Genomic DNA, 27,946 nt, shown 5'->3' on the forward strand with positions numbered 1-27,946 from the left:
GGAGTCGGCTCTGGGCAGAGCTGCGGAGCCTCTGGGAGGTCTGGACTAGAGTGAGGCCAAGCAGTCAAGGCCCCTCCCTACCCCTCCGCAGCCCGGTAGCCCTGCCTCCACCGCTGCCCACACAGTCTGCAGCTGGGGGGGCGGTGAGATCCCAGTCTGGGTCAGGGAACCCACCTGAGTTGGAGCTTTTCACCTTGACACAGCAGGGCCCAAGTGGGCAGCCCAGGGCTGGGGCTCAAAAGGGAGGTTGCCCCAGAGGGGAAGAGGGGCTCTGTGCCCTGGTGCTCTCTTAAGGACGCAGTCACACATGGTGGGGAGGAACATCCTGGGCAGGAAGTTCCCGTTCCAGAGTTACTGAGTAACCATCAGGGTGAGGAGACTTGGGGCTTCTATGACCAAAGGCAGGGTCACGGTAGGGCAGGTGGGAGGAGGGTGGAAGCGGGGAGGGAGGTTAGTGGGAGCCCCAAGAGGCGTGTGGGCAGGGCTCTGGAGGACCAGGGCCTTAGATTAGGGGGTGGGCCACAGGGAAGAAGGAGGAGCCAGTCTGGAGGGGTGGGGGTAGGAGACGCTCTAGGAAGTGCCTACAGCTGCCTCGCGTGTCCGTCTCTCCCATCAGGTGGGGCTCTTAAGGACAGTGTAGCATCTCCCTCTGAGACAGGTCCTGAGGGTAGGGCTACACTCTCCACTCAGTGTGAGCGGGCAGGTCTATGTCACCCCCCAGACTGGGCCCCCTCATGAGGGGACCACAGAGGGTGAGCAAAAGAAACAGCCAGAGATGTGGACACTGAGACTAGGGCTCACTTTATTGGGAAAACAGAAGGTTGGGTCCTTGGTCCCAAAATGGGACCTGGGAGAGGCAAAAGCCAGGTGTTTGAGTCAAGTTCATTTTGACATGCCTGCCTCCGTCACCCCCAAAGGGGGGCAGCTCCAATTACAAACACCAGACCCCCAGGGGGTCTCTGGTTTTTCCCAGTCTCTGGGCAAATGCCCAGGGGATTTTACCAATAGATGTCTGCTTCTGGGATCAAGGAACATGAGGGAAATGTCTCTTTCTCTCCCAGGATGGCAGCACACTCAGAACCCATCAACTCCTGCCTCTGCCCCTCCATTGTGCAGAGGCCCAGAGAGGGACAGAGCCCTGCCCAGGGGCACACAGTCAGCAAGTGGAGGATGGAGAGTCAAACCCACATTCCCTGTCTCCTGGCTTGGGACTCATTCCAAGAGGAGATTCTAGAAGATGAGCCCCATCAGATGGATGTCACCTGCACCAACACCGGCCAAGGGACTCCATCCTCATGACTCAAACATGCAAGCCAGAAGGCCCAGGCCAGTGCCACCCGGGGACCTTTCTTCCCTCCCAGGCTGTGCCCCAATCTCGGGTCCCTGGGTGGGCAGTCCCGGTGAGGACAAAAGGGGACAGCTATGCAGAAGGTACTTGGAGAGAAGACATCCTCTTGAAATTTGCTTCTCTGATGCATGCTGTCCCCGCTTCTGAAACTCAAGGAGATTGTTAAAAAGGAAAGTTCTTTGCTCCTGACCCACCTACAGCACTTAGAGACGGGGGTCGGAGCAGGTATAAGGTGTCATGTTAGATGACATTAAAAAGCTCCATTTGTTGAGCACTTACTATGCACCAGGCATAGTGTTACCAAACCAGGTTCCTCTGCCTGACACTCCTTCATCCACTCCGTAGAACAATTGCCCTGTGCCAGTTGCAGCGTCAGTTGCCAGGAACACTTGTGTGACCCAAACAGACAGGTCCTTCACTCATAGCCTCTTTGTAAATCTTCACAACTTCTTACCAGATAAGCGTTGTCATCCACGATGGAGGAAATGGGCTCAAAGAGTGAAGTGACTTTCCCAAAGTCACACAGCAAAGACATGGCAGGCAGTCAAAAAAAAATCACAGGACAAGCAGGTCTTCCAAGGCAGGGAGAAACTGGAAGGGAGAGCGACCTGCCAAAGTGACAGCAGTTTCTTGGATGGCTGGCCTGTGCCCCTGCTGCCAAGGTGATGACGCACAGAGCCTGGCAGGAAGATGCTCAGTTCACACCTGTCAGCCGGACACAAGGGTCTCCCTAGTACCACACAGAGTGTGTAATCTGTGTGTGTAATCACAGGGTGTCCTCTTGGGAGCCAGGAGGAGGAAAGCCGAGCAAGTGCACTCGACACACCCAAAACAGCATTCTAGCTGGCCCAGCCATGGACAAGCCGTGTGGCCTTGGGCAAGTCATTCCCTTCTCTGAGCCTCAGTTTCCTCATCTGTAAAATAGGGGTAATAATGCCTACTTCAAAGTCATGCTGTGAAGATGAAATGTTACCCCATGTAAAGTGCCTAGAACAATGAAGGGCCCTGCATGCTGTATTACCTGTTATGCTTACACTGGCCTCGCACTGAGATCCGTGCCTGGGAAGAGCTGCACACAGGTGGGGCTCATGAAGGTGGTGCCCGTGGAGCCAGAACCGGAGCGACCCCCAAGCCTAGTGCTCCACTCCATCAGGAGGCCCATCGGGAAGGCACCTCACCAGCCCCTCTCTGGCCTCCATTTTGAATTTCCAAGCTGCCCGCCACCAGAACCACACAGCCTGCTATTCTAGCCCCTGCTAGAGAGTCCTGACCCTCTCCTGTCACTGCCCCCAACACCCAGCACTATGTGCTCAGTGCCCAGAAATGACATAAAGGAAGACATGATGATGAGAATATAAATGATAAGAGAAAGGAGTGTGTGTGTGTGTGTGTGTGTGTGTGAGAGAGAGAGTGAGTGCGAATGCTGGTGCCAGGATCCGGGGGGAGCACTTCCCAGGTGTTTTGGAGCCTCCAAGCTGGCTTCCAGCCTAGATCTGCAGTAGCTGCCAGGCGGGAAGGCACGCAGAGGCCAGGCTAAGGATCTGCTGCTGATGACGGAAGGGCTGGTCTTTGGGTGGAGGCCCAGCAGGGGCCCAGCCTGGACTGTTGCTCTTCGAAGTCCTCTCAGGACATAGTGACCCCTCTCCATCTTGGGGAACATTTCAAGTTCCAAGCCAAACAAACCTCCTTAGACAGCAGCTTCTGGCACCCCCATTATTATTACAGGATAACCCTGTATTGGGGGCCTACTATGTGCCAGGCAACATCTCTATCCTTCAGAGAGAGCGCTTGGAAGTGAAGTGACTTGCCTAAGATCACACTGCTAGCAAGTGGCCAATAATCCGGCAAAATCAGGACACTTATTAGAAACTGAGCATCATATTAGAGACTGACTCATTCCCTCGTCTTAAATCTAGGAGGAAGCAGAAGCTCAGAGAGGGCAAGTCCCTTGCTGAGGTCACACAGCCAGCCGGTTAGCATCACAGCTGAGATTTGAATCCATTGTTGGGGCTTCCCAGGCCATGCAGAAGACTGAACTTGAGGGCTCTGGTTTACTCCCATCACCCTCCTGCCCTCCCCACCCAACCACTCTTACATGACACTTGACATTATCCATCACTCTCCCCCTCTGGAAACGCCATCCTCCGGTTTCCATGGCAGCACATTCTCCCCATCTCCTCCTGCTTCTCTGGCAGCTTCTCACTCTCCATTGTGGCTCCTAAGCCTAAGATGCAGGGGGATCCCCAGTCTGGGTCTCCCCATCTCTTCTCTTCATCACTACCCCTGAAAGCTCATCTCCTTTTCCGTCTAGGTCTCTAGCTCTGACCTTACACTGCAGCTCCACTTTTAAGTAATAGCGGCTACTTACCATGTGCTAAGAGCTGATGTGCTGGGCCCTATATATACATTAATTCATTAAATCCTCACAACAATCCCATGAAGGAAGTCCATTCTACAGATCAGGAAACTGAGGCACAGAGAGGGAAAGCCAAGATCTGACTCCAGCCTTAATTAACCACTACTTCTATTACAAGAAGAGATATGAAATTGTAGGACATTTTGAAACCAGAGGCAAAAACTTTCCTCCCACCTCTTGAAAAGAGAGGAGTGGAAATTTTGGAGGAAACCAGACCTACTCCACCGCTTTGAGAGCTCTGTGATGATCTAGAACTACACTGTCAACTTGGAGCTTTAAAATGCATCATGCACAATACACTTTGAAACGTGAAGATTTAGAGAGCTTCAGGAGGAACAAAAGTTTGTGGAAAATTGCCCTTTTCCCTCAGATTTTTCCATTTAGCTTTAAGTCTTCAAAAACCTCATCCCAGGATGCCACCTACTAAGGCTCTTCTACTTCAACAATGCCTGGAATTCACTGGAAACTTGGACCCTGGAGTTCCACTGACTTGAGTTCTGCCACCACCAACAAACGGGCTCTGTGACTTAGGGGTAAGTGGCTTGACCTCTCTGAGCCTGACTTCTTGTCTAAAATAAGGGCAATACTGGGGTTTCCCTGGTAGCACAGTGGTTAAGAATCTGCCTGCTGGGCTTCCCTGGTGGCGCAGTGGTTGAGAATCTGCCTGCCAATGCAGGGGACACGGGTTCAAGCCCTGGTCTGGGAAGATCCCACATGCCGCGGAGCAACTAGGCCCATGAGCCACAACTACTGAGCCTGCGCATCTGGAGCCTGTGCTCCGCAACAAGAGAGGCCGCGATAGTGAGAGGCCTGCGCACCGTGATGAACAGTGGCCCCCGCTTGCCACAACTAGAGAAAGCCCTCGCACAGAAACGACGACTCAACACAGCTAAAAATAAATAAATTAATTTAAAAAAAAAAAAAAAAAAAAGAATCTGCCTGCCAATGCAGGGGACACGGGTTCAAGCCCTGGTCCGGGAAGATCCCACATGCCGCGGAGCAACTAAGCCCGTGCGCCACAACCACCGAGCCTGTGCTCTAGAGCCCACAAGCCACAACTACTTAGCCCACGCACCGCACCTACTGAAGCCCGCACGCTCTAGAGCCCGTGCTCCACAACAAGAGAAGCCACCGCAATGAGAAGCCCGCACACCACAACGAAGAGTAGCCCCCGCTCGCCGCAACTAGAGAAAGCCCGCACACAGCAACGAAGACCCAACGCAGCCAAAAATAATAAATAAAAATAAAATAAAATAAAATAAGGGCAATACACTTGCCCCACTGGGCTGTCATGAGGATCAGAGGGATAATGTGCGTCAAGCACGTGGCATGGGGCCTGGCACACAGAAGCATTCGGCTAAGCCCCACACTCTGGCTACACACAACTTCTTGGGTTTGCCAAGCACTTGAACATTTCCATGCTTTTGCACACGCTGTTCTCTCTTCTCGGTGGTCAACTCCTAGTCATCCTTGAAGGCCCTCTGACCCTTTCCACCTCTTCCAGAATTGCTACAAATATAGGTTTCAGTAAAAAGCTAGAAGAGGCACTTCCCTGTGACACCCCCACCCTCCCTGTCACGGAATGCATCACACTGAGATGCAAAGATCTGTTTCTGCTTTTGTCTGAGCATGGGCTTGAACTTTCTGAGGGCAGAGCCGTATGTGACTCATTTCCAAGTCCCAGTGCCCAGTGTACACATGAAGTAGTCAGCCCCTGATGACTCCAAGACAAATTTATATATAAGAAGTGGTAAAAAACAAACAACAACAACAAAAAAAACAGGCAGATCTGTTACAGCCACAGGAAATGGCAGTGAGTGGATCCAGAGCAGCCTCGAGACAGGCCTGTCCTAGGAGGGGTTGAAGGGGACACAGTCTTTACATGGAGAAGAAACAGCCCTGGCTCCAATATCACCTCCTTCAGGAGTCTTCCCCGGTTCCTAAATTGTCCCCTTTCTATGACATCTCCACAAGGCACTAGCAGGAGGGGTCCCAAGTGGTAACAAGTGTCCAGGAGTGTGTCCCCTGCCTTGCTGACACCCCGCCATTCAGACACAGAGATCTCTATAGTCCAAGGACCCATTTGGATGGTGAAGGTGGGCTAGGTGGGCTAGGACCCCAGGCCTTGGTAGCTTAGCAGCCTGGATCTGAGCGCTGGGCATGGCCCCACATCTTCCAGGGTCCTAGTAGAGCCATTTCCTGAGGGAAGGAAATTCCCAGGTCTGGGGCTTCCTGAGAAGGGGACTATGATTTGCCCACTAAGGGCATCCCTACCCCTAATGTGTCCAAAGCCCACCTTGGTGCCTAAGTGCCAAAGCCCCTGAATGCTAGCTCAGGCCCTGCTGGAGTGACAGCCTCCCAGACAGCGGAAAGGCTTTTGTTCCAAGGAAATGACTGTCAAAGGGAAAAGAAGTATATCGTTTCTTTTTTTTTTTTTCTGTTTGAGACAAAGACGTCAATTTCTTTCCATCTGTCCCAAAAAGGGAAGAAAATTAAATTTGTTTTTACAAAGATGTCAGCACACTGCTTCAGTAGGGATTCAGGGTTGTGTGACAGAGAGAGTGCCAGGGAGAGAGGGGAGAGAGGTGGGGAGGTGGGGAGATGAAGCATGCGGGAGGCACAGGGAACAGGCCAGACCCTGATACTGGGGGGAAGCAAAGACCTGGCAGTGGCTGAATAAAATGCCAAACAAACAAAGAGAAAAACTTCTATGCCTAGCTCTGGTGGACCTCGCCCTTCGCAGCTTGAAGGGGGCAGCTCGAGCAGGTGGGGGGGGGACCTGGGGACGCACACTGATGCTGGCACTGCAGTTATAAAACTCTTCTTCCCCCCCAGTTCCTTCAAAGTCAGGTCCCGGGGAGGGGATGTGGTTCCACTTCACTGGACATGTTGGGTGCAGCCAGATGTTGGGAGGAGGGAGAGAGGATTTCCTGGAGGTTCTTATCAAGGCGCCAGAGACTGAGAGAAGGAAAATTCCACCCTGGTGCTACAGATGCCCCCACCCAGTCCCAGGTGCCATTTACATTCACGGAGCTCTAACTAGTGTGGACCTCTGTCCTCCAGCACCTGGGCCAGAGAAGCCAGGGCCGTGGGGATCCCCAAAGCATCTGCCCTCCAGCTTGAGGACCTAACCTCAAAGCAGAAGCCCCCTCTCTCTGCCACCCCCACCAGTCCTTGGCACAGAGGCCGACGGGCAACTCTGGCTTTGGATCCGCAGGCCCTCCCTACTCCTTCCTGTTGGGACCCTACCCCATCTGAGGCGCTGTCCTGCTACCCTATCCTGGAGCCTCTGTCCTTGCTTCGCTGTCTCATCCCAAGCCTCACAGGGACACAGTGCTGGAGACACTACTTCGATGCGGGGCATCCCTGCCCATTCCAGGGAAACGACTGTCAAGGAGAGAAAAGGTAGAGTGTTTCTATTTTATTTTCTCTTTGTTTATAAAGATGCCAAGTTGGACCTGGGCTCCGCAAGCCCCGCCTCTTTCTGGAACTCGGGGTTGGTACTCTACCGCAAATTGAGGCCCCATGCCCTGCACACAGGCCCTATCTCGTGGCCCAATCTGGAGCTGTAGACGCAGCCTCGCTGTCCTGTCCTTCGACTCACCCCCAGAAGGGGCCCCTCCCCACCACACAGAGGCCCAATCTTGAAGCTCAATTCCACCGTCCTCACTACTTCCCCTCCTTGGTCCTGGGCCCGGTCTCAGGCCAGACCCCAATTCCTGCAAGCCCAGCTGCAATTAGAACCCGTGGCTGTCTCGAGGTTGAGGCCCCGCCCCCCGCGCGGGGGCCCCGTCTAGGCGCCCAATCCTAGAGCAACAGGTCCCACTCCCCTTGGCTCGCTAGCTTCCCCAGCCCAACCCAAAGCCTTTGACCTTGAGCTCAGCCTAGAGGCACCGCCCCCCCCATCCTCCCCCCGCCCTCCCCAGACCAGAGGTCCACCCCACTGCAGGGGCCCCATCTCCAGACTAGCGGCCCCCTTCCGCCCCACTCCGCGTCGCGGCCCCCGCCCCCGTTAGAACTCCGCATGACCGCCGCCAGGTCACTCCGGAGGGGCGCGCGGCGGGCCGGCCCGGCGGGGTCAGGCGGCGGCGCCACCGCCGGGACCGTCGGACAGGGTGCAGGCGGTGACCCGATCGCGGGCCCTGGCTTCGCGGGCGCGGCCAAAGCTGCCGGGTTCCGGGCGGCCGCAGGGCGTGCGGCAGAGCTGGCGGAAGCAGCGCTTGAAGTTCTCGTCGAGGAAGGCGTAGAGCACCGGGTTGAGGCTGCTGTTGGCGTAACCGAGCGCGATGCACAGGTGCAGCGCGGCCACCACGAGCGGGTCGCGGCGGTCTATGTCCACCAGCGTCCAGACAATGACGAAGATGTGGATGGGGGCCCAGCACACCACGAAGGCGCCCACCACCACCAGCACCATGCGCGTGATGCGCCGCAGACTGCGGTCCTTCTCCTTGGAGCCAGAGAGCAGGCGCACGCTGCGCAGGCGCAGCAGCATGAGGCCGTAGCAGACGGTGATGACGAGGATGGGCACAACGAAGGCGAAGAGGAACACGCAGATCTTGGTCACCGTGTCCCAGTACCAGCTGGGGCTGGGGAACTGGAGCATGCACACCACTGCCCCGTCTGGGCCGGGGAAACAAGGAAAGACAGTGGGTGAGGGGCTCGTGGGCCTAAGGACCTTGCCTCCCTGCTCGCCCACCCTTCTCGGCTTAGTCAAGCCCCACTGCCTCCTCCTGGCCTTTTCTCAAGGTGATTCTTCTACCCGGAATGTCCTCCATCACTTCTGCACTTGGTGAACTCCTACTCATCCTTCAAGACCTCAGCAGGATTGGCCCTAACCTAGGAGTTCTGCTTTCTATATTCTCTCCCAGTCCCTTTATCAGCCTCTATGTACATGGGCAGCAGTGACATATCAGCCTCTGTGTACATGGGCAGCAGTGATATAATGATAATGATATAATTTAGCCCAAGCCCACTAAATGACAGTCAGTCATTATGATAACTGAAAACACCCCACACATTTCCAAAGTAGCTCCAATGGGGAAAATATTGCTAGGATTGACTGAGAGAGCATGAGTTAAGAGCAGGGCTCAGGCCCTGCTGTGTGATGTGGCCTTGGGCAAATTATTGAACCTCTACCAGAGCTCCCATAAAGTGGACTAACAACAGTACCTAAACTCATAGGGTTGTTGTGAGGATTAAATGGGCCATGGTATGGAAAGCATTTAGCACAGTGGGGTTCAAGCACTTGGTGCACTCACAGGGCCGAGGAGCAGAAACATGTGGGAGTCCGGGGGTCAGAGCTAGGGCCAAGGAGGCAGATGTCAGCTTAATGTCAAGAACTTTCTGACTGCCACACTTGTCCAAAGATAAGAGGGGCACCTAGGATGGAATGAGCTCCCTGCTCCGGGAGTGTGGGCTTGGGCTGGATGAGCACCTCAGGGGACGTTATGGGATTCAGATACAGGGCTGAGGCTAGCCCAGGGGACTTCCAGGACCTCTTGGGATTCTGGAATCTGAGGACCCACCCAGTGGACTTGGAGCCTGAGAGTTGTAAGAAAAGGGCTGGGATCCACAGACAGAGTGGGTCCACAGGACATTAGGCTGGCAGGACCCCCACCAATGACTGAACCCAAGGACTTCATTGTACAGATGGCAGAAGCAGGCCCAGAGAGGAACAGCACTTGTCCAAGGTCACACAGCAAGTGGCTTACAGAACTGAGTGCCAATGACACACGCTGGGGGAGTGTATGTGTATGTGTAAGAGAGTGTGTGGGGGGGGGTTGGGGATGAGGAGGCCCATCTGGCCTGGCCCCAGGAGGGCTGCAGTTAATGGCCTGTAAACTGAAGGCTGAGAGTGAGGGCCCAGCTGGTGAGTCAAGTCTAATCACACAGAGACTATATAAGGCACCAGGAGGTCTACCCCTGTGAGAGTGGAGGGTGGCCAAGAAACCTCCCACCAAGCCTGTTCACTCTCCTACCACAACACAAACCTTCACCCCAGCAGCCAAAAGGAGCAACAGATATGGGGGCAGGAACCTTGGGTTCTAGGCCAGATTCTACCAAATGTCTGGCTATGTGACCCTAAGTAAACCACCTGACCTCTCTGATTCTGTTTTCTTTCGGTCCTATGGAGGTAGGAGTCCCTACCTTGTCCATCTCACAGGCTTAATCATTCTGATAGCTGCCACTTATTGGGCCTTGACAATGAGCCAGGCCTTGTCCTAAGTCTTTTACACATATAACCTCATTTAATCTTTTCAACACTCCATGACAGAGTGTGGCTCAGATAGGTTAGTGACCAGTGTCTTTGGCACCCTGCTAAACTACTTTTCCCACTTTCATCAAGTAAGGGTTATGTGACCAGCCATCACTAGGAAGTGATGCGCCCTGACATTTAAAAGTGGTTGTGCTTCCTCACCACTCCCATATTCATCTGCTGGCCAGATGCCAGCACACTGCATCCAAAACCATCATTTGGAGCCTGGATCCCTGAATGACTGTGTGGAATAAAGCCCCTCCTCTGCTTACTCACATTGGATTGTGATGTGAGTGAGACACTTCTACTGTGTTAAGCCTTGGAGCTTTGGATATTGTTACAGCAGCCATCCTGACTGATACAGGTGGTTACTGTACTAATTATCATTTTACTCTTAGGAAATGCATCTGTCATTCTGTGCAGGCCATTCTCTAGGCCTTGCTTTGGTCATCTGGGTCAACGGGGTGGAAGGGAATTTGGGATGGGATTGCAGATCTTGTGGCCTGCACTGCTCACTGGTCAGTGACACCCTCATCCCACTGGCTATCCATCCATCTCCCTAAAGGTCAGTCATCCACGCATCTAGCCATCTGTAATCCCATTTATAAACTTCCTTTGGCCAGCTACCCATATGACCACCGACCAGTCATTCATCCTCACAACAGTCCACCATTCACATTCCCATTGGTTGACTATTCACAATCCCACTGGCCAGCCATCCACACTTTCATTGATCAGCAATCCATACTTCCATTGGTGAGCCACTTACACCCACCCTGGTAAGTGGCCTGCGAAGCCACGGAGGCCCGTGAGCTGCCTCCTGTGGTCAGTGACCTGTACCAAGGCTCCCTCCCTCACTCACCCCGGGGGCGGGTCACGGCCATGACCATGATGGGTACACCAACACCCGAGGCCAGGACCCAGATGCAGATGTTGATCAGCTTGGCCTTGGCAGGTGTGCGTAAGTCCAGGGCCTTGACAGGGTGGCAGACGGCAATATAGCGGTCGACACTCATCATGGTGAGCGTGAAAATGCTGGTGAACATATTGTAGTAGTCAATGGAGAGCACAACCTTGCAGAGCAGTTCCCCAAAGGGCCACGTCTCCATCAGGTACTTGGCACTCTGGAAGGGCAGTGTGCTGGTGGCCAGTGCATCTGCCAAGGCCAGGTTGAAGATGTAGATGTTGGTGGCCGTCTTCATCTTCGTGTACCTTAAAAGGAAGTGCATTTGTAATTTTTCCATTTCACAGATTTCAGTTCCACACGAAACTCAGGGAGGGAAAATGACTTGCCAAACATCACACAAAAGGTCAGGGGCAGAAGTGGGACTAGAACCCGGAACTATCTGATTCAGCATCACTCCTTTCCACTATAACAGATGCAAAAGGAGTTCTCCGGCAGGGGGTAACTTTGGCAGGAGGTATTGGAGGAAAAACCCTTATCTTCCCAGGGGTTCTAAGCAATATGGTTAAAGATAAAGCTGGTCTCCAGAGGAAAACAGGTCTAGGTCCTAATTCTGCCTCTACTATTTATTAGCTGAGTGACTCTAGACTAGTAAGTTGAACTCTCTAAGCCTCAGTGTCCATAACTGTAAAAAACTGTACAGTCCATAACTGTAAAAGTATGCCTTGTCTATCTCACAAGCTTAATCATTCTGATAGCTGCTACTTATTGGGCCTTGACAATGAGCCAGGCCTTGTCCTAAGTCTTTTACACAACCTCATAGGGTTGTTATAAAATTTAATGAGATGATATAGCATTTAGCACTGAGCTCAAAGCATGGTAAGTGCTCAGTATGTGATAGCTGTTATTATTCTTCATATATAAGAATGAAGCTGGGGGCTAGACCAGAGTGACCTGACCCTCTGGCCTCTGCCACTGACCTGGCCTTTTGGGAATATGACTAGCCAGCTCCGAGGAAGCCAGGGCAAACTGGCTGGGGCCTTAGACTGCCTGGGTATTCTCCATGGTAGACCAGGGCTCCCAGTCTATGGTCCCATCCAGACCATCTTATCCCCAGGTAGCTGGACTCACCCAGCTGTGGGGAAGGGGAGCAGGTGACAGAGTCACACATCTGACCCAGGGCATGAGCCCAGGTGTCCAACAGATGTCTGCAACAAGCTGGGCACCCAGAGTTCTGCAACGTCCCTCCATGCTCTATGCTGCCGCCCAGCTGCCTGCACTACAGCTGACCCCTTGTCGGGTCAACATTTATAGTCACAACGCCTCTGTACCAGGGCCTGGGCTGGGCACCGGATAGCCTGGAGGAGGCTAAATACACTGAAATAGACCATCCCCGTGCAGTGTGATCATCACAGAAACACATGCACACTGAGGCAGGGGTAAGGATGCCTTTCATGCCCCTGGAATGATCTGAGAAACCCAGGGAAGGGTTGCATGAGCAACTCCTCACATTTCAGAGCAGGAAGAGCCCTGAGAGATTGAGGGGAAGTGATTTTACTAACGTGTGGTCCAAGGACTCCCAAAGGAATTACCGGAAGAGCCTGTGAGAAGTGCAAATTCTTGGACCCCACCCCAGACCTTCTCAATATTTTTTTTTTTGAGGGGGGCCATGCGTGGCACGTGGGATCTTTGCTCCCCGACCAGGGATCGAACCCATGCCCCCTGCATTGGAAGCGCAGAGTCTTAACCACTGGACCACCAGGGAAGTCCCCTTCTCAATCTTAATCTCTGGAAATCAGGCCCGGGAATCTTCATCTTTAACAAGACAACACACACACACACACACACACACACACACACATACACACACACGATTCTCACGGAGTTTAGTTTGAGAAACAGTATGTAGCCTAAAGCCCACACAGGGGAGAGATGGGAAACTGACCCAAGGTCACAGAGCGACAGCGGCAGAACCAAGGTGAGAACTTGGACCTCCCGGCTCCCAGACAGTGCTCTCTCCACCCTCCACCAAGGGTGGAAGCACGCTGTGTGCCTCTACTCCTCCGGGCCGGAACCCCCCTGACACCATGCCGAGCCCGGGGCACCCAGGATGAGCACACCCAGTGTGTTTTGAATGACTGAACGAACTCATATCAGCTAAGGCTGTTCCTTCATGAAGGGACTGATTTTTTTGGTTAAAAAAAAAAATTGACTCCTTCATGATCCTCCAGGGCCAGCATCTGTCCCACTCCCTCCCCAGATAACTGTCATCTGCCCTGGGCTGGAGAAGCAAAAAGTTTTGCTCGGAGACAGCAGAACTGCAAGTCCCGGGAAGTCTGCCTTCAGCGGGTGCAGGAACAGCTGTGTGGGAGGCCGCCTCAACCCCGCAGCTGACTTGTCTAATTTCACTTCTTTTACGCAGAACAATCAGAGGCTGTTCTTTGCTTGCTATTTTGATTTGGGAAGGATCCTTCAATTCCCAGAGGGGGCTGGGACGCTGGGAAGCGGGTGATGAAGCTGCTGTAGCTGGTCCAGGCAGGGCTGAGGCACAGCCGACTCTGGCAGGCGGGGCCCCAGCAGAGGGAGAGGGAGGCCGCCCCACCACTCCCACGGCTCACCGGCTGTCAAGCCCCGTCCTCCTCCCCTCCTCAGGCAAATCCTGCCACTCTCTGGCTCTCAGCCCCGTAGGGCCTCCCCAAAGTTCCTCCACATTCCACACACTGGCCCTGACCACCTCTTGGGTCTCAGCTCCCAGAACCTTCCCCCTGATGGATGTGCCCCCACCCCCGATCCCGGCCTCTCTGCTGTTCCTTGGACATGTCAAGCCCATCCCACCTCAGGGCCTCCAGACTGCTGCTTGCTCAGCCTGGAACCTTCATCCTCCAAATTTTGCCTGGCTTGTTCCTTCACTTAATTCAGGACTCTATTCAAATATCTCCTCCTCAGAGAAGCTGCCCTGCCCTCTCTATCTTAAGTACCCTCTCTTCCCTCTCTTTACGCTGCTTCCTTCTTCTTTACAGCACGAACCACCACCTGACTTTATCTTCTTTTCTCTCCCTTTGCCTCTCTCGCCCACGTAAGCTCCCTGAAGGCAGGGCACTTTGCCCATCTCGTTCCCTGCTGTATCGTCAGGCCTACTAATGTTACCTGGCAAATAGCAGGCTTTCAATAGACATTTGTGGTCCAGATGTCTCAGTCCAAGCCCCCTCAGTTCTCACGGGAACCATCACAGCAGGCTCCCTGACCCACCCTTCATCCTCCACATGAAAAGGTAGATTTTCGCAGGCAGATTCGACTCTACCGCTTACAATCCTTCCATGGCTCCCCACTGCCATCTGGATAAAAACCGAACTCCTCACACTGGCATTCCATCTGGGTAGCCTCCCTTCCCACTGTGCCTGCCCATCACGTCCAGCCACATCTGTGGTTCCCTCAGATGCTCGTTCATTCTAGCAAGCCCTCCTGCCTAAGAGACGGCCACTGTGATGGTTTGGCAGGAATCCTTCCAAACCACATATATGTGGTGTCTGCCAATGTAATACAATTACCTAGTGTTACAGTACGATAATGAAAACACTTGCCCCTCTGCCCTACCCCATCCTCAATTCTCTGTCCTGCTCACCAGAGGCAACCACTTTAAATGTTTTAAATTATTTTTCTAGTGATTATCTCCATAATTCTAAATAATATGCTTAAATGGCTATTTCTTGATGTATCTATTTTAGACAGTACCTGTTGAAGTTTGTATTCGGTTAAGCCAGGCGATGCAGCAGCAACAGACAATCCCAAAATCTCAGTGGCTTAACACAAAAAAAGCTTTATTTCTTACCCTTGCAGAATCCATTCAGTGTCTCCAGCACAACCATATTCCATGAGGCAATTCCAGCCTGCTTCAATCTTGTGGCTCTGCTATCTTAACCCAAGGCCTCCCTGGTCACCACAGAGGGAGAAGGGACAGCCACAGGGTCATCTAAGCTTCATTCTAGCTGCAAGACAGTACTTTCACCTGAAGCTGACTGACCAGAACTAGTTATATGGCCCCACCCAATTGCAAGGGGCTGAGAAGTAAGTAGTCTTTCATGTGCCCAGAAGGAGGGAGAACCAAATATTAGTGAACACTACTAAGATCCTCCACAACCCTCTAATATGGTAGATGAGGATTAACTCTCTTACACTACACAACTTCCTCTCTCCATCCTCCCAATATAGTTCTACCACAGTTTAAAAATTTTTAGCTAAATTGATATTCAGGGTTTACTTTTTTTCAGGGTTTATATTCTTTTTTTTTCTTTTAAGCTTTTTTTTAAAAATTTTAGGCTGTGTTGGGTCTTCGTTGCTGTGCACAGGCTTTCTCTAGTTGCGGCGAGTGGGGGCTGCTCTTCATTGTGGTGCGCAAGCTTCTCATTGTGGTGGCTTCTCTTGTTGTGGAGCACGGGCTCTAGGCACGTGGGCTTCAGTAGTTGTGGCTCGCGGGCTCTAGAGCACAGGCTCAGTAGTTGTGGCGCACAGGCTTAGTTGCTCTGCGGCATGTGGGATCTTCCCCGACCAGGGCTTGAACCCATGTCCCCTGCATTGACAGGCGGATTCTTAACCACTGAGACACCAGGGAAGCCCCACAGGGTTTACATTCTTATGACTTTGTAGATACTGTCCACTGAGCCAAATGGCATACTATAGTTACATTTATTTTCTAGTACTGATTTTTGTTTTTCCTGGAGTTAATAATTATCTCTTTTTTTCATTTGCTTAGTTCTGTGTACATATTGATAAATCTCTTCAAACACTCCAGCAGACCCATAAAATGCCTTTTCCATGCAGTCACATAATCTATCCGTTCCTTTTGTTTTTCTAGTGAATCCACTTCCTGGAGCTTCCCTCCTCCCCTTTCAATCTGGGACTGGTTGCTTTCTAGACAAGCTGCACACCTGTTTCCTGGGCTACAAGTCTTTTTATCTTGGTTTATGCCCTTATTTTAGTGGAGCATATCTTCTCTAGTCATTTCCTAAGAAAGGGCACATAGGAAGTAAAAATGTTACACCCTTGCATGTCTGAAAATGTCTTTCTTCTATCCTCACTTCTGATTTCATTCATTCTACACAAAAGAGTAGATTGGAAATCATTTTCCCTCAGAAAATTGAAGGCATGGCTCCCTCATCTTCTAGTTTCTAGTATTATCACTGAGGTATCAAACGATTCTGATTCCTGATGTTTTGTATGTAATCTGTCCTCCCCACCCCTGAAACTTTTAGGACCTTCTTTTTATTCCCAGTATTCTGACATTTGTGATGATGTGCCTTAGGATGGCTTTTTTTCATTAGGTCCTCTCAGTCTGAGGTTTATGCCCTTCAGTATACAATGTCCTCTCATCATTTCTTTGATCACTTCCTCCCCTCTGCTTTCTCTGGAATCCCTGGACAATCTGGTAGTCAGATATCGGGTCCCCTGGATTGATCATCTAATTTTCTTATCTCTTTTATTTTCCATCTTTTTGGTCCATCTTCCGGGAAATTTCCTTTTCATTACCTCTCAACCTTTCTACTGACTTCTTTAAACTTTGTTTTGTCTCTCATGTTTTATTTTCCCAGTGCACTTTCTTCTCTTATTGTTCCTTTTTATATAGCATTTATAGCATCTTATTTCATGGATATAATATCTTCTCTACTCTCTCTGAGGATACTAATAATTTTTGTTTTGTATTTTCTTCTGCTCTCTGCATTGTCTATCTGCTTCAAACATTTTTCTTTATTTGTCTGCTTTGGCTTCCCTCTTTTGTCCTGGAGACTTCCTTCAAATATCCTGTGATATGTGACTAAAGGTTGGTCTTTGAGTGAAGCACTAATTAACTAATTGATAGCTCTTGGGGTGGGGGGCTGTCAACTGGTGTGCTTCATTCTACGGGGATTGAATGAAGATCTGGCTTTTACACTAGGAACATTTAAATATCAGTGTCTGTAGGTCTCTTCTTTGGGGCCTTCAGAAGAGAATCCTCCTATTTCCTGCCTGGGGAGAACACTTCTGGCTGTCAGGATTCTGGTCAGCTGTCAGAGCTGGAGAAGGGGTCTGGGAAACCTCCATTTTTTTCCTTTGGTATCTCACTCTGACCCTTTCTGTGTCTACTGGTCCCAAGTTCAGTTCCTCCAGGTTAACTTCTCCAAGGAAAACACCCTGACCTCCTGCAGAGCGGAAGGGTGGCCACCTGACTGTGCAGGGTACAAGGGATGGGGGACTAAGGGTCTCACTGCTCTCTCTAAAGGTAATCAATTCCCTGCCCCTGTTTTCAGCCCCACACCTCACCCCTTCTTAGCCTGTTCCTCCTCTTTGAATTGCTTTTCATCATCCAAATATGTGTTGCCATACCTTAAAGAACATAAACTGAGACACAAGAGATGAAGTGACTTTGCCCAAGGTCACACGGCCATTAAGTGGCAGAGCTGGTATTTAACTCAGGAAGTCTAGGGCCAACACCTGGTAATGACTTGGCTATTCTGCCCCTCCATGGTTGTTACCTTCCTTCCTCCTCCACATTCCAAAAAGTCAAGGAATGTGAGCTTATTATAAGCTGAGGTTTGTTCACTCATCCAACAGGTATTAATCGAGCAGCTGGTATGTGCCAGGCACTGAGTAACGGATATAGGAGTAAAGATGGCAGTCTGACTTCTTGAAATTTATGGTCTCAGGGAGGGGGCAGACACTGAACAAATTGCTGCACTTTTTAGGCAGGGGAGTGATGTGGTTTGATTTATGTGTGTTTCTCAAAAGATCATTCTGACTACTGTGTGGAGGCTAGTTGTAGGGCAGAGCAAGAATGGGTGAGAGAATGAATTTCCTAGGAAGATAAATTACTTATTTCCCCACATCTCAAAATCCTACTGTTGGTCTCTAATTCCTTTTTTTTTTTTCCTGTTTCAAAAAGTTGTAGATATGACATTAGACCCTTATATTATACCATATTTAAAAAATAACTCAAAATGGATATAAGACCTAAATGTAAGAGCTAAAACAATAAAACTCTTAGAAGAAAACATAGAGGGAAAGTTTTGTGCACTGGATTTGGCAGTGACTTCTGGGATATGACACCAAAAGCACAGGCAACAAAAGAAAAAATAGATAAACTGGACTACATCAATAGTCAAAGTTGGGGCTTCCCTGGTGGCGCAGTGGTTAAGAATCCGCCTGCCAAGGCAGAGGACATGGGTTCGAGCCCTGGTCCAGGAAGATCCCACATGCCGCGGAGCAACTAAGCCTGTGTGCCACAACCACTGAGCCTGCGCTCTAGAGCCCGCATGCCACAACTACTGAAGCCCATGCGCCTAGAGCCCATGCTCCGCAACAAGAGAAGCCACCACAATGAGAAGCCCGTGCACCTCAACGAAGAGTAGCCCCTGCTCGCTGCAACCAGAGAAAAGCCACGTGCAGCAACAAAGACCCAACGCAGCCAAAAAATAAAATAAAATAAAATGATAAAATAAATAAATTTATTAAAATAAAAAAGTCAAAGCTCTTATGCATCAAAGGACACTATCAACAGAGTGAAAAGGCCATCCACAGAATGGGAGAAAATATTTGCAAATCACATATCTGATAAGGGGTTAATATCCAGAATATATAAAGAACTCCTACAACTCAGCAATAAAAAAGCAAACAACTGGATTTAAAATATGGGTAAAGGACTTGAACAGACATTTCTCTAAAGATATTCAAACGACCAATAAGCACATGAAAAGATACTCAACATCGGGCTTCCCTGGTGGCTCAGTGGTTAAGAATCCACCTGCCAATGCAGGGGACATGCGTTCGAGCCGTGGTCCGGGAAGTTCCCACATGCCGCGGAGGAACGAAGCCCGTGCGGCACAACTACTGAACCTGCGCTCTAGAGCCCACGAGCCACAACTACGGAAGCCCGTGCGCCTAGAGCCCATGCTCCGCAACAAGAGAAGCCACCACAATGAGAAGCCCGCGCACTGCAACGAAGAGTAGCCCCCGCTCACCACAACTAGAGAAAGCCTGCAAGCAGCAACGAAGACCCACTGCAGCCAAAAATAAATAAATAAAATTAATTAATTAATTTTAAAAAATCATATTAAAAAGCTATAAAAAAAAAAGATACTCAACATCATTAATCATTAGAGAAATGCAAATCAAAACAACAATGAGATACCACTTAGGATGGCTACTATTAAAAAAAAAAACAGAAAATAACAATTGTTGATGAGGATGTGAAGAAATTAGAACCCTTGTGCACTGCTGGGTGAATGTACAATGGTGCAGCCACTGTGAAAAATAGCATGGCAATTACTCAAAAAATTGAAAATAGAATTGCTATATGATCCAGCAATTCCACTTCCAGGTATATATCCAAAAGAATTAAAAGTAGGGTCTTGAAGAGATATCTGTACACCCATGTTCAAAGTAGCATCATTCACAATAACCAAAAGGTACCCATTGACGAATGAATGGATAAACAAAATGTAGTCTATACATTCAATGGAACATTACTCAGCCTTAAAAAGGAAGGAAATTCTGACACACGCTACAACATAGATGAGCCTTAAGGACATTGGGCCAAGTGAAATAAGCCACCCACAAAAAGACAAAAACCTCTATGATTCCACTCATATGAGGTACTTAGATTAGTCAGTCATAGCAGCAGAAAGTAGAATGGTGGTTGCCAGGGGCTGGGGGAAGAGGGAAATGGGGAGTTATTATTTAATGGGTACAGAGCCTCAGTTTGAGAAGATAAAAAAAAGTTCTGGAGATGGATGGTGGTGATGGCTGTACAACAGTGTGAATGTACTTAACGTCAGTGAACCGTACACTTAAAAACGGTTAAAATGGTAAAGTTTATGTTATGTGTATTGTACCGCTATAAAAAAAGAAGCTGTGGCTATAATCAAGTGCTCTCACTGTGTCTGTTTTCTAAGCTAGAGAGTTTGGTGAGGGAGTCCTTTAGAGCCACTCGGATCTTAGCTCCTCAACATACTTAGCTGTGTGATCTTGAATATATTACTTCACCTCTCTGAAGCTGTTTCCCTCGTTGGTAATTTCAGTGTAATCATGCTTTTTAGGAGCCAACACATGTGAAAGCGTCTAGCTTACTAGCCAGCACACAAACAAGAATTAGCAGCCCTTTTGGGTTTATTTCCCCTGATATTTTTTGCTTTTTTTTCTCATAGAATTCAATCCTCTGTGGATTGGACCTAACCCTGGGGGTGAACTCTACTGCCTCTGCAATGCCTTGGGAAGCTCTTTGGTTTTTTTCTAGGTCAAAATCCCCTTTAAGCTCATCTTGAATTCCATAGCCGCTGGGGAATTTGCTCCCAACCATCCTTCTCAGACCCCACGGAGGCTACCCTTATATGAAGCACCAAGTGGCCGACCATGTTGGTTTCAGAGCCCTAAATCCAGTCCATCATCTGTCAAACAAGCCCCCCTGGCAGGGAAGAACACAACCACCTCTACCATTTTCCTTCAATTTGATGGCGACTGGGCATGTTCTCTGACTGACGCACATCAAATCCACACACGCTCCTGGGTCTCTGGACAGCTGGGCTTCTGAACCGACAAGGAAGCTCCTAGTAAGAATTTCCTCCCCCAGGCAAAGCCAGGGCAGCGTGCTGACGTCTTAATGCCTGGTGCCCAGAAGAAGGCTGAAACGGTCTCTCCTTTGTACAGGGCCTTGATGGGACTGGTCTGACAGCTTTGGGCGGGTGGTTTGTTTTCTTTAAGCAATATTCTCTGTCTTTTCTTTCATTTACCAGGCACTATGCCAAAAGCAGTGAATGCATGATTTCATTTCATCCTCACTGCAACCCTGAGTGTTAAGACCATGCATGGAACGTCCCCGTTCTACAGAGGAGCTAAGTTAGATGGCTCATACAAAGACACGTGGCTAGGAAGTGACAATGGAAGCACTCAAACTCAGACTTGGTTTCCAGAGCCCACACTTATAAGCACTCGAGTCCGTACATCACTGTTCACTGTCTCCCTGCCACCTGCCACCTGCGCTAGCTTATCACACGTTGGCCATGGGGAGGGGGCCAGTCTGGAGGCCGGGACCAAACGGAGGGAACTGGTCCAGAGGTGGGCTGCCTCCAGAGCCGTCGCCTGTTTTCACACATTCCTCAACCCTGCGAGGGTTTGGAGATCTGCTCACAGCCCAGGCAGGGTCGGGGAGAGACAGACTTATAAACGTCAGAACAATGTCACAGGCACCGCGACGGGGCTCAGTGGGGCAAGGAGGAGAGGTCAATTCAGGACAAAACGTACACCTCTGGTCACAAGGGGGTGGCAACCAGTATTGTGGTACAACAACTACGTGCCAGGTCTTTCTCAGGCATGATTTTATGTACTTCTTACACCTGTGTTTTGTTTTTTTAATGGATAATAAACATTTGTTGGACATTGACTCTTTGCCAGGCACTGGGAAAGCATTTCACATCATTTAATCTTCCTAGCACCCCTACAGGGTAGACAGTATTTATCATTCCCGATTTATAGAGAGCAATAAAGGAACTTGTCCACGGTTGCAGTCAGAGGCTGAGCGGAGATTCAAACCCCGTGCTCGTCCCCGAGACCCCGGTGCCTTGCTCTGGACTTCAGTTTCAGCTTCTCCCCCGAGGACCCAAATTGTGCGCCCCTCACGTATTCTCTTTGACAAGGAAAACATAAGGTCCCAACGGCGTGGCATTGTCTTGGTCACCACTATGTGCCTGGGACTTCCAGCAGCACCCAGCTCAGAGCAGGTGCTCAAAACACATCTGTTAGGGAATTCCCTAGCGGTTCAGTGGTTAGGACCGGGCGCTTTCACTGCTGGGGCCCAGGTTCAATCCCTGGTCGGGGAACTAAGATCCTACGGGCGCGGCCAAAAAACCAAAAAAACAGAAAACAAACAAAAAAAACACATCTGTTGAATGAATGAACATCGACGTGTCTGTCCTCCACACTAGACTGGGACGTGCTGCAGGCAGGAACCGTGTCCCCTTCAAGCTGTGCAGAGAGGACATAGTGTTCACTGGAGGACTCCCTGTGGGACAGTCAGGAGCCCTGATTCTTGGAAGTAACCAGTCACAGACCCAAGAGCTTTGGGACAAATTAGGATAGCTCTTCCTCCCGCCTCCCCCTCTCTCCCTTCCTCCCCTCCTCCCTTCTATCCTTAACCTGGACCAACCCAGGTCCCCTGAAGGACACCTGGGCCTGACCCTGTCTGCCCTGAATCTGCAGTGACTCAGCTCTGCCACTGCAAAGGGAAATGTTGTCAGACCATTTACCCAAAGCAGCTCATTTGTTTTTAACTAAACTGAGGGGTATTTTTTTTTCCTCTTACGCACAAGAGCTCATGGGGGTCAAAGCCGGGGCAAGAGACCTAAAAACAATAACAGCAAGAGCAACAAGCTAAGAGCACCAACCCTCTGTCTGACCGACCTTATGGCACCTTAGGAACCAAATCAAACAAAATGCTTGAGCCTAGATCAAAACTCATTTGGTCCCTAACAGCGTGGACTGCTGGAGCATTTAGAGTTAATTTTATTCCCCAATGTTTTGTGGAATAAAATTAACTCCCCAATGTTTTGTGAGATCTCAGAAATAACAGCTGCTCACTATAAAAGGTCCAAACAATACAGAATCACTTCATAAAGAAAATTTAAAAACCAACATCAATAGTACAGACTATCATTAACAGACAACAGGCAAACACACAGGCCCTGTTTTATATAAATGGGATCTGGTTCTAACATTATTAAATAACCTGTTTCTTTCTTCTCAAAAATATGCTGTGACCATCTTTCTATATCCACAGATACAAATTAATATAATTTTTGGTGACCGATTGTTATTCTAGTTTAGAGGTCAACAGGCATTTTCTGTAAAGAGCCAAAGAGTAAATAGTTTAGGCTTGGTAGGCCTAAATATTTGATAGGCCTAGATGCATATTCTTCTGTTTCTTGCTTTTGTTCTTCTTTTTTTTTTTTACAAGCCTTTAAAAGTGTAAAAACCATCTTTAGCCCAAGGACCATACAAAAACAGACTACAGGCTAGAGCTAGTCTCACTTATAGACACTAAAGCTCCTGAATAGTTACTTAATAAATCCCCCTTTAAAAGACATGTAGGTTGTCTCTGCTTTTTTGTTATTATAAATAATAGTGTGATAAACATCTTTGTGCACACGGATATCTGATGGTTTCCTTGGGGAAAATTCCTAGAATCTCAGAGATAGAAGGAAACGTCACAGTGAGGGCATTCCCTCTGTGGCACTCCAGACAAATGGCTACGCAGCTTCTGCTTGAGTATATCCAGAGACGGGGAACTCACCACCTGTAGGCACAGTCCATCCTATTGTTGGGACCACTCACAGGATAACAAGTTCTTCGTTTTATTTGAGCTGAAAACTGCCTCCTTCTCACCTGGCACCATTTTTCCTGGTTCTGCTCACAGAATCACAGAATCTAAACCTAACCCTTCTCCCTTCCACGTGTTGGAAAATAAAGATATTAACAGTACACAGGGGCTTCCCTGGTGGCACAGTGGTTGAGAATCCGCCTGCCATTGCAGGGAACACGGGCTCGATCCCTGGTCTGGGAAGATCCCACATGCCACGGAGCAGCTAAGCCCGTGCACCACAACTACCTAGCCTACGCTCTAGAGCCCGTGAGCCACAACTACTGAGCCCGCGTGCCGCAACTACTGAAGCCCGCGCTCCTAGAGCCCGTGCTCCACAACAAGAGAAGCCACCGCAATGAGAAGCCTGTGCACCGCAACGAAGACCCAATGCAGCCAAAAGTAAATAAATAAAATAAATAAATTTATTTAAATAAAAAACAAACAGTACACACTTCACCCAGCTATGATGAGACTTGAGTTAGTACAAGCGCTCAGTATGTGTTAGGGGTTATGGCTGGTTGGTGAGCTGCCTTCTCACGCCGTATAGCCATTCCTTGGAGCCCTCATCTCGGTTGGGCCTCATGCATTCAAGAGTGTGATTCTCTGAGTAAAAATGATACCACCCTCTAGGTTAAGGGAGGACCCAAGATGATGCAGGTAAATCACATCACAGGCACTCAGGCCAGGCCTTGTCCCATCTCTCCAGGAAAGTAAGGGAGGCCAAATCCATTTTCTGTGGGATCTATAACCTCAAAGTCATTAATGTAGACACATGTCACAACAGGAAGGGTGGCCTCTGTGGACAAGTTTTCAGGTTTCCGCCCCATGGCTGGCTGTATTCACCATACCCAGATGTGGCAGGGTGGGGGTGGGGGGGAGGGTTCTTTTTTTTTTTTCCTTTTTTACTTGTTTTTCTTTTCCTTTTTTTTTTTTCAGATGTGGTTTTTGCGTATTTATTACCTCACTAACATCACTGCTGGTGGAACACCAGTTTAAGCCACACCCCCTGTCACTCATGGTCCCCAGACTGGCCTCCCTAGCTCACAACTTTGTTCCTCTCCTACTTTTTTTATTTGCACCACGTGGCAAGCAGGATCTTAGTTCTCTGACCAGGGATCAAACCAGCACCCCCTGAAGTGGAAGCACAGAGTCTTAACCACTGGACCACCAGGGAAGTCCCCCTCTCTTTCTACTTCTAAGCCGTTCCAGAAATTCCCCGCTCCCTGCACCTCCAGCAGATAGCGTCACCACCAAGGCTTTAATAACTGTAGTGGGTTGAATGATGGCCCCTAAAAAACAGGTCCACGTCCCAACCCCCAGAACCTGTGAACGTGGTCTTATTTGGAAAAAGGATCTTTACATATGTAATTAAGTTAAGGATCTTGAGACCACCCTGGATTATATGGGTGGGCCCTAACTCTAATGACAAGTGTCTTTGTAAGAGACACACAGCACACAGGGAGAAGAGAAGGCCATGTGAAGATGGAAGCAGAGATTAGAGATAAGAGCGATGCAGTCACAAGCCAAGGACTGCTGGTGCCACCAGGAGCTGAAGAGGAAAGGAAGGATTCGCCCCAAGAGCCCTCAGAGGGAGTGCAGCCCTGAATACACTATTTGGACTTTTGGCCTCCAGAACTGTAAGAGGGTAAACTTCTGTTGTCTTAAGCCATTAAGTTCGTGGTAATGTGTTACTGCAGCTCTAGGAAACTGATACAGTAAAACCGCAGCCAAGGAGTAGCATGGACTTTGGCACCAGACACACCTAGATTTAAGCCCCAGCTCGACCTCTCACTGTGTGACCTTGGGCGAGTTCTAACTTCTCTGAGCCTCTGTATGCTCCTCTGTGAAGTGGGTATAAGCATCCTACTTCTCGAGGGTGTGGTGAGTGTGGAATGAGTTCATGCCTACGATGTCCCTAGCACACTGCCTGGCACACTCATATCATAGTGGCTTCTCTTCTTGTCCAGATGAGGAAAATGGGCCCAGAATGACACCTGATGAGCTGCCCTGGGGTCCCAGGCTCCTGACTCCTTTTCTGGCCCTTGGTAACCTACTACCATTGGGGTGGGACACAGAGCCCTGTGCTGGAACTTCAACACTAGAAGAGGCTCTGATCTAACACTGAGTTCAAACCTCCTCTCCCACTTTACAGATAGGGAAACTGAGGCCTGGAGAGGGAAAGACAAGTGTGCAATGTTACACAGGGTATCGGTTTCCCTGACTTCTGAGAGCCCAAGGTCTTTCTACTTCTCCAAGCTGCCCTCCCAGGAGCTAAGTCTCAGATGAGGGTTCAAGGTGGCTGAGGCCAAAAAGAAACAGGGGCTCCTATCAAGGCTTCAGAATTCCTGACAAGGCCCTGGCGTACATTCTATGTCCCTGCGTCCAGTGATTAACCAATGTAGGGTGGGTCCATGGATGGAACTGTTCCCATTACTGTCATCATCTTTGCCATCATCTCCATCACAGCAGCTACACTGACTCAGTGCTTACACAGGCCTGATGTATTCTATTGTGTCCTACCATGACATTTACATAGATTATCTCATTTAATCACTCCAACAACCTTATGAAATTGCTACTATTATCATCTTCATACAGAGGAGGAAAGTGAGCCTTGGAGAGTGTACTGGGTTGAACAGTTGCCCTCAAAATTCATGTCTACTTAGAACCTGAGAATGTGACCTTATTTGGAATTAGGGTCTTGGCGGATGTAATTCATTAAGATGTGGTCATACTAGATTAGGGTGGGCCCTAAATCCAATATGATGCAGAGACACACACAGAGGGACATGGCCATGTGAAAACAGAGGCAAAAACTGGAGTGATACAGCTGCAAGCTCAAGGGATACCAAGGATTGCCAGCAACCACCAGAAGCTTGGCGAGGAAGGATTCTTCCCCAGAGCCTTCAGAGGGAGCATGGCCCTGTTGATTTCAGACTTCTAGCCTCCTGAACTATAAAGAAAACATTTCTGTTGTTTTAAACCACCTAGTTTATGGTAATTTGTTATGACAGCCCTAGGAAACTGATACACAGGGGTTAATCATCTTGACAGCCATGGCCTAAAACACAGAAGCAATGTCTGTTAAAATTCCTCCACTCCACAGCTCTCCCAACATAACAACATTTTTCATCAGGAATACAGAATGTTGGCACTGAAAGGAAAGATGGCTGATGAGAGTATTTACTGAGCATTTACTATGCACCAGCTGCCCTGCTAAGGGCCATATGGGTGTTCACTATCCCACTGAATCTACCATCACAGGAGGTGAGCATTATTCTCCCCATTTTACAGGTGAGCAATGTTGAGGCTCAGAGGGATGAAGTAACTTACCCAAAGTCCCGCAGCTGGGAGTGGCAGGGCCTAGGTTAGGCCTGGGTTGACTCCAGAACCCAGAGTCCTGACTTCACCCCATCTTCTCCCTGTCTGTCAAGTTCAACCCCTTTGTTTTACAAATGAGGAAACCAAGGCAGAGCTACAGCAGTGATCCCAAAGGCTCTGCCCACGCTGGGGGATAAACAGTTTAAATAAAACAACTGCCAGCCAACCGGGGTCCAGCTGGGGCTCCCTCTATTTGTAGACAAAGGGTGGTTGCTCTTCTGGCTGGCAAAACAAGCAGGGCTGGGCAGCAAGCGCTGGGAGCTACAACCCTGCCCACCATTTCACAGGAGTGGCGAGAGGCCAGAAATGAATTAGCTATCTCAGTTTTGGCAAAGCCTGAGGAAGGAAAGTGGTTAATTATAACGAGGCCCAGCGAGTGTGTCACAAGAGAAGATTAAGGACTGGAACAGGCTATACAGAGCTCCTGAGCCGCACGTGAGCGGGGAGGCCGACCAGGGTGCACTCAGCAATAAACAGGGCAGACACCTTGTTCGGTTCAGTTCAAGAACCACAACATGCTCGTGGGATGCAGGGAAGAGAAGCTCTTCTCCATCACCCTGGCTCTGCTTCCGGCATAAGGATGGCTGGACCAGGGCATGGGGCAGCCAGACACAACGGAAGCCCTGAGAAAGCAGATTTCCTTAAGGGTGGCATGTCGGCCCATGGGTCTCTGGAAATAGGACACGTCCCTCCTACAAACACGTACTGACATGCTGCATGAGTGTCAGACCCTAGGCTGGGGCTCCAGCTACAAACAAAGGATGCTTGCTCCACCCGACACCCCCTCATTCGGGGAGAGAGAGAGAAATGAGCGATCAGCGGTTTGAAAAGTGTATGGTCTCTGATGGGGGACACATAGGACACTGTGGGAACACAGAGGAGGCATCAAAGAAGGCTCCCTGGAGGAAAGACTTACTAAGCTGAAAAGTAAGGGGTTTCTCTAGAGGAAACAGAGGCCTGAGGTTCCTACATGTCTTCTTTCCCTCTTGTAGTTGGGGGATTTTTATTATAGATCCCAAGAACCCCACAGAGGGAATTTCATTAACAAAGTGCCAACTAGATATTTAAGAAACACTCAGTGATGCCTCCTCAGAGTCAGGGATTGAGCTAGGAAACAGGATAGAAGATGAAGGGGATGCAGTTCCTGCCCTCCAGGAGCCACCAGTGTAAAATGGAAGTCAAACACAGGAACAAGCAATTACACTACAACCAGAAAACACCCATTTCAAGACCATCAATGTTTGTGTCTCCCCTTTTCCTAT

General features: G+C 49.7%; 1 protein-coding gene across 1 annotated transcript in view; it reads right to left on the reverse strand.

Moving 5' to 3' along the window:
- Positions 1-782: 782 nt before the first annotated feature.
- The window catches only part of OPRD1 (opioid receptor delta 1), a 42,138-nt gene continuing 14,974 nt past the window's right edge, over positions 783-27,946 (reverse strand). The window contains exons 2-3 of the mRNA XM_082440921.1: positions 10,883-11,232; positions 783-8,384 (exon numbers count right to left, since the gene is read on the reverse strand). Coding sequence (XP_082297047.1) covers positions 7,843-8,384; positions 10,883-11,232 — 892 coding nt within the window. The 3' untranslated portion in view covers positions 783-7,842. The remainder of the gene's footprint in view (positions 8,385-10,882; positions 11,233-27,946) is intronic.

This window comes from Balaenoptera physalus, assembly GCF_965194825.1.
Source record: "Balaenoptera physalus genome assembly, chromosome: 1".
Taxonomy (NCBI): Eukaryota; Metazoa; Chordata; class Mammalia; order Artiodactyla; family Balaenopteridae; genus Balaenoptera; species Balaenoptera physalus.